This window comes from Nanorana parkeri, unplaced genomic scaffold, assembly GCF_000935625.1.
Source record: "Nanorana parkeri isolate BGI_ZX_2015 unplaced genomic scaffold, ASM93562v1 scaffold121, whole genome shotgun sequence".
Classification (NCBI taxonomy): Eukaryota; Metazoa; Chordata; class Amphibia; order Anura; family Dicroglossidae; genus Nanorana; species Nanorana parkeri.
In genome coordinates, this window is record NW_017306389.1 from 1,622,044 (window position 1) to 1,628,549 (window position 6,506).

The 6,506-nt window shown below is 42.3% G+C and overlaps 1 protein-coding gene across 1 annotated transcript in view; it reads right to left on the bottom strand.

Annotated features, from left to right (window-relative positions):
• Positions 1–1,948: 1,948 nt before the first annotated feature.
• Positions 1,949–6,506, bottom strand: part of OXSR1 (oxidative stress responsive 1) — a 94,683-nt gene continuing 90,125 nt past the window's right edge. Inside the window, exons 15-18 of the mRNA XM_018553497.1 lie at positions 5,511–5,563; positions 5,256–5,324; positions 4,192–4,256; positions 1,949–2,523 (exon numbers count right to left, since the gene is read on the bottom strand). Coding sequence (XP_018408999.1) covers positions 2,449–2,523; positions 4,192–4,256; positions 5,256–5,324; positions 5,511–5,563 — 262 coding nt within the window. The 3' untranslated portion in view covers positions 1,949–2,448. The remainder of the gene's footprint in view (positions 2,524–4,191; positions 4,257–5,255; positions 5,325–5,510; positions 5,564–6,506) is intronic.

Genomic DNA, 6,506 nt, shown 5'->3' on the forward strand with positions numbered 1-6,506 from the left:
CATGTGATCGCTGTGAAAACCAAGCATAGCGATCACATGCTACTGTTTAGATTGTTAGTCCCTCCTGTTCTTCATACAAGAGAGAAAGGAAAGTAAATAGTAGTAAACATGAATGAAAAATTAATGGCTGAAAACAGTAGCAGCTGCTGATGCATTCATTCATTTTTACTGACTTGGATAATTTTTTAAGCCTTCCCTCGCTTCGCCAGCGGTTTAAAATGCAAACAGTATCCTGCTCGTGTGCACAAGCAGGAGAGGACCTATTAAAAAGGCCATCCGCATTGAAGAAGCCACCGTGCGGCCGTTTAATTAGAGCGGCCGGATGGGAAGTGGTTAATTCTCACTCCAGTAGGCTTTGGTGATCACCTCTTCTCCCTTACGCTTCAGGATAGTCCCTCCCCGTCCCAGGTACAATGCTACAAACTAGCGTCCTCCCGTCACCCTAGGCTCATTATACCGCGAGCTGTAGCCCCGTCAGCTACTGCTCGCGGTATACTGAGACGCCGCAACTGAAGCAGATCCCGACAATTATGTCTGGATCCGCCCAGCTGCGTGACTGACAGCTGGCTCGCCTATCTAGAGTTAGAGACAGCTGTACCCGCCCCCTACCCCATCCGATCCGCCAGTCAGCGCTGGCGGATCGGAGCGGTGGGAATCCAGCCCCTCCCCTGTCACGGCAGAGAGCCGTGACAGGATTGAGGAGGTGAGCGAACCCCCGTATGTGTTCGCTCACCTCCCGATCTACTGAGCCGACCTGTGACAGTCTCATTGTCACAGGTCGGTGAGAACTATGAGGTGAGTGAAAAGCACTCACCTCATAGTTCTCCTTTAATTAGTATTTATCACTTATGGGGGGCACTGTAAGGGTATTTTTTTGTGTAATTCCTGGAGTTCAGCTTTCAAGCTTTTTTTATTATTGGATATGTTCTTTTTTTACATTTTGCAATGCAGTTGTTGTACAAAATGTTCCTTTGTGTATACCTCAATCTACAGGTTTCTTCTTTTATAGTTTTGATAGTTTTTGTACATTGCCCTGTTACATATTACTAATTAATACACCATGCCTTGAGGTAAAAAAAAAAAAATACAACAAACTTTAGATTAATCTTATTGGTTGCCAAAGGTTACACTACTGTTTTCTCTTGTAATAGTGTTTATATGGAGAACCCTTGGACTCTTCCTATGCACTGCCATCATTAGCAGGAGAAAGTCTGATCTACTTGTTCAATTAGCTTTGTCATTTATTTACAGGATATTCTAATCTCTCTGACCTCTGGATGTCCACAGTTCACTTACTCAGCATAACAATGTTACATTACAGCAGAGAACAATCCCTCACTTACTAACTCGCTATAGGTAGTAATCAATATATACTTATACCCTTATATACTTATATAGTAATGGTTAATCTGTCACAACTAATCCAATGAGTTGATAAACTAAGCTTCGTTTGTGTGGGGGTATGTGTGTGAACGTTCTGTAGAAAGATAGTTAAAACTGCTGCTATGGTGAGTGTTATCGCCTTAAAGAGACACAGACATCTTGCACAAAAATACATTAAATGTATTTTTACATACGATTAGCTTAAGTACCCGAGTACAACCAGGCTCTGTTGTATGCACATGTGCCCACATGGAACATGCTGACAGGGGGAGAGCAGAGAGTGGTGCTACAACAGTGTCATTGTCCAATCAGCAAGCTGCAGGGGAGACCACTGTATTCCCTAATTCTAACAAAGAAAGTAGTTGTCTGGCAGGGGTACGTATTTGTCACAAAAATGGCTTTGGTGGTCAAGATGGTTTACAAATGTGTATTTAGCAGTTTGCCTGGCGGAAAATCAAATTGTACAGGCGCAAAAAGAGCAATCTGGCCTCCACGGCCAGTTTCAAGTTGGGAACAAAGCATACAAAACCAAACGGGAGGCAGTTTCAAATTAATTATGTTTTTATTTAGACTATTTTTCTGTTCACTTTAAATTAAAGCCAATAAAAATCAGATCCCAAAATTCATTTCTCTTTGCCTTGTGTGTGTTTTAAGAGTGGTAGAAACCCATATCTCCATCCTCAGTAGTATATAAGGCAACAGTAACAAACAGGTACAAGGAGATCTGGCTGAGCCTATACAGTGACAGAGGGGCAGCCAGCACAAACTACTGACGGCCCCGTCAGCACTTACAAAGGCAACCAGAGCGTTTCACATGAAAAGAAATCCAAATGAATGATGTATGGAAACACTTTTGTTCGCTGTCGGTTACAAAGCTCTGACCTCTCAGTGTGTTACACTAAGTTAGAGACATCTGTGAAGAGAGAAATTAATACGTGTTGTTACAGCTCCAAAACAAGCCAGAGTTTTGATTCTTTGGCAGTAGTGGTCCTTCAGGCCAAGAGAAGCGTTAGAAAGATGAAGGTGTAGATGTTTCCTTAAGAAGCAGCTCATAAAAATGGCAGCTTAGCTGATGCTGAGCTGTGCAAATCCTATGAGTTTTCCATCGTCCGGAATGTCAGAGGGATCCACCCCAGAGGCCTGCAGAGAGAAACAATGCAAATACACAGTTATTAATACAAAAATGATACTTGCTGTGAACACAGCAGCAATACAATTGTAATAAATGACACACAACCACAAAAGGATACAACTCTGCTGTTATCCTTCAATTTTATGGCAAGGTGTCAACTTGATGTCATGGGAAAAAAAATCCATTATACCACCTTCAATTAAAGTGGAACTATAGCACAGGGAGCGGTGGCAGCACCTGCACTCATTCCAATATGCATTGCATACACTGAGTGGTCAGATTATTATGACCACCCCATCAGTACTTCGTTGGGCCACGAGATGACTCCATGAGATGGCTTCGTTGGGCCGCCTCGTGACTCCACGAGATGTTGAAAGGTGATGCGAGGAATCTGACACTGCACTGTTGCCCTTCTGTTGTCGTGTACCAGTCTTGCCACTCTCCGTTCTGCCCTAACATTGACTAGTCGCTGACGGCCACAATTCGCACGTTCAGACCCAGATTTTCGGCTGACAGTTCAGTCTTTAAACACTTTAACAATGAGCCCCTCTTGAACATTTAATGAATTCTGCTGTTTTGCTGATACTCGCTCCATGGCTCCGAGCGCCAACAATCATCCCACGTTCAAAGGCTTTTAAATCGCGTTGTTTACCCGTATCTTCAGAACAAAATCACTTCTACTGTCGTGGTAAACAACCTGCTTCCCTATTTATAATGGTCTGGCCCTCTAGCAACTTCAGCGTGAAATTACAGCTAATTTGCCTACAAACGTCAGGTGGTCATAATAAACTGGCCACTCAGTGTATATCCAGTAGAACAGAACATGTCTCTGAAAAATACTGCATCCAGTATCAGCTATGTTGCACCTTTGACACTATGCCATTGTTGCAAGGGATGCTCCAATCTTTCACGTTACCAATGGGGATCACATAGTGTATGGTCAATTGAATAGTTTTGCCTGTTTGATTTATCTTAAATAAGACACTAGGAGATGAGACATTTTGCAGGACCATGTAATGGTAATCGGCCAAACTTTTACAGTTAAACTTTACAGCCATAGTCACAAAAAATGTTTTGTTAATTTAACCGCAAGTCCTGTTAACAACTGTTTGCTATAGAATCCTTTGTGCTGCTTTCAGGTCTTTTGATCCACATTCTCAGCATCAGTGAGATACCAGAACAAGAAATCCTGAAAATTAGGGTGATAAGACACTGACTCCACCAGCATCATGAGTTCACATGAAAGCTGACAATAGCATTGCAGAAACTATTCACCCAGCAACAGATCCTCTCCTGATCACAGCAGTACGAAGCGGACGTCAGCGCTGTGACATCCGTGTCCATACAGTTTTTTCCTCCATCTTGCGATGGAGGAAAATACTGAAACTGACGAACCTAATGTGTGTCTATGAGGAATTGGAAGTAAGCAGAGACGTGTTCGTTTACTTCAGCTTACCCCCAGTCCATTGAAGCGGATCTCTAACCCATTTGTTTTTCCAAACCTAGCCGGAGCCGGGGCCAACTGGGTGTAAACAGACGCCCGTCCATTTACACACGGCTGCTTGCCCATAGACTTGCATAGATCATCCGATTTGTTCTGGCTGAAAAACTGTCAGGCGGACCTGATTGGACCGCTCATGTGAAAGGCGCCTAAGTAGCCATTTCCAATGACTTACCAACTTGAAGGTGACGGCTCTGTTAGCCTGTGGCTCTTCCACAATCTTCTGTAAATTAGCTGCAACTGGGTGAGAAACAGAAAATATCTAGATTAGGAGGAGACAGACAAGATAGACCTACTACGGACTCATTACCCTGCAAAATCATAACCACAACACACTATAATTTAATTTATAACACCTTTAACCAATAAAAAAGAAAGGGCATAGCAATGATTTCACTTTAATGCCACACTCCCCATGAGTATACTTACCTCCCATCACTACATTCAGTCAGCAGCAACATAGGAAAGCACTGTATAAGCTATGAGTTAGGGCTTGTTCACACCAAGCGCGGAGCAGATCCGGACCAGAGCAGGTGCAGACCGGATCAAAACTGCGTCCAATGTATTCCTATAGTATTTTGACCTCCAGTTCACATCGCAGCGTGCGGATCCAGACCAGATCCAGACCGGATGAAAAAAATGCGGCAAGCCCTATTTTACCTGCTCTGGATATGGTCTGGAACGCATCAAAAACGCATGCAAGTGCCTGAAAGCCCATGTTAAACTTTAAAAAAAAAATTGTTTTTTTTTTTTTACCAAAACCGGCCCTAAACGCATCAAAAACGCGTCTAAAACGCGGCACAACCCACTGCACTGCGTGTGCAGAAACCTGACCGGATCTGGTCTGCATTTGGCCTTACTAGAATTGTACCTTGTATACAGGGCTATGGATAAAAAAAACCACCTGGGATAATAGGTACCTTTCTCCCCAATCCACCAATCTTTCTATGACATGGTCCTGGCTGGTTGCTCTTCATACTGGGCACACACGCCATTCATTCCTACAGGAAAGCTGTACTCATGGCAGCATTCAGAGGTCTCTGGGAAAGATTGTGGATTGTAGGAAGGTAAAGATTTCTGATCTGGGGGGGTTGATGGGGGGAGAATAAGTATTATGCCAGGTGGGCTGCACTCAGGGGGGTGGTGAATTATTAAACACTTGTTAATGAACCTTTAAGTTAGTCTTTTTTCACTGAATAGTGGAATGTCATAGTAATTTGTAAAAGTAATAAAAAATACCTATTACTACGTCTCGTCCATCTACAAGGCCAGCGGAGACCAGTTCTTGGGACACACCATCGGCTGTATCTAGAAAATAAAAATTCATTAAGTTGGCAGAGAGTGAATGTCATATGACCTTATATCTATAATGTGTAATATCCTTTTATATAAACTAGAGAGGTGGTATGGAATACAGTGTAACAGAAGTATTCATAAATGTACATTTTAAATTTTAAGACAATAAAATTTTAAAGACAATAAAATCCGTCTTACCTCTTCCAGGAGTAAACTCAAACCGAATATCATTGAGTTCTTTCTTTGTGTTTCTAGAAACCAAAAAAGTGAAAATGTACATAAAGTCGTCTTAGGACCAGTTCAATCTTGTGCAGTATACTGTATACTTAGAGCACAGTTGATAGACTATATACCTGCACCAAAGCACATTTCTATGTCCACAGAATGATTGATTATGTACACATATAGATACATCATGAGTTTAAACACATCCAGTCTATGAATATATTTTTTACATAGGAAAATATAAATAGAAAATAAAGTAAAAAATGCTTTCCGTGTATTAAAGTAAATGTTTCCTAAAAGAAACAAGGAGGCTGTGACGGCTGTTTAACCACTTCAAGACCAGGTGTTTAGACCCCCTTCCTGGCCAGGCCATTTTTAAACCCGTCACAAACCCGGGCAACTCAAATTGAGCATATATTAAAAAGATGCAAAAGCATAAGTTACCTTTAGCGAGAACTGCATGTCAAATGATAAGACTCCAAGATAGAGGCTGTTAAAATTATAAACTATATGACCAAAATGTTGAGGACACCTGACCCTTACGTCTATATTTATAGCTGAAAGTATGTGCTCACCCCTCAAAATGACTGATTTTCCAATTAAGAATACAGCGTACAACAAATTTTGGAAAACTGAGAGCATCCAACCATAAAGGCAACAGTTTAAGGAAGGCCCTTTTATGCCCCGGTGTGCAAAGACCGAACTGTAAAGACATGGGTTTATGAGTCTGGTGCAGAGGAACTAAAGCAGCATGCACAAAGCCCTGACTTCAACCCTACTGAACGGCTTTGGGATAAACTGGAGTGCAGACTGTGAGCTAGGTTTGTGTCTCACCTCAGTACCTGACCTCACAATGCTCTTTTGGATGAATGGGCACACATTCCCACAGACATCCTACAAAATCTTGTAGAAAGCCTTTCCAGAAGTTGAGGCTGTTTAAGTTACATGGGGGGGGGGGGGGGCCCCAAT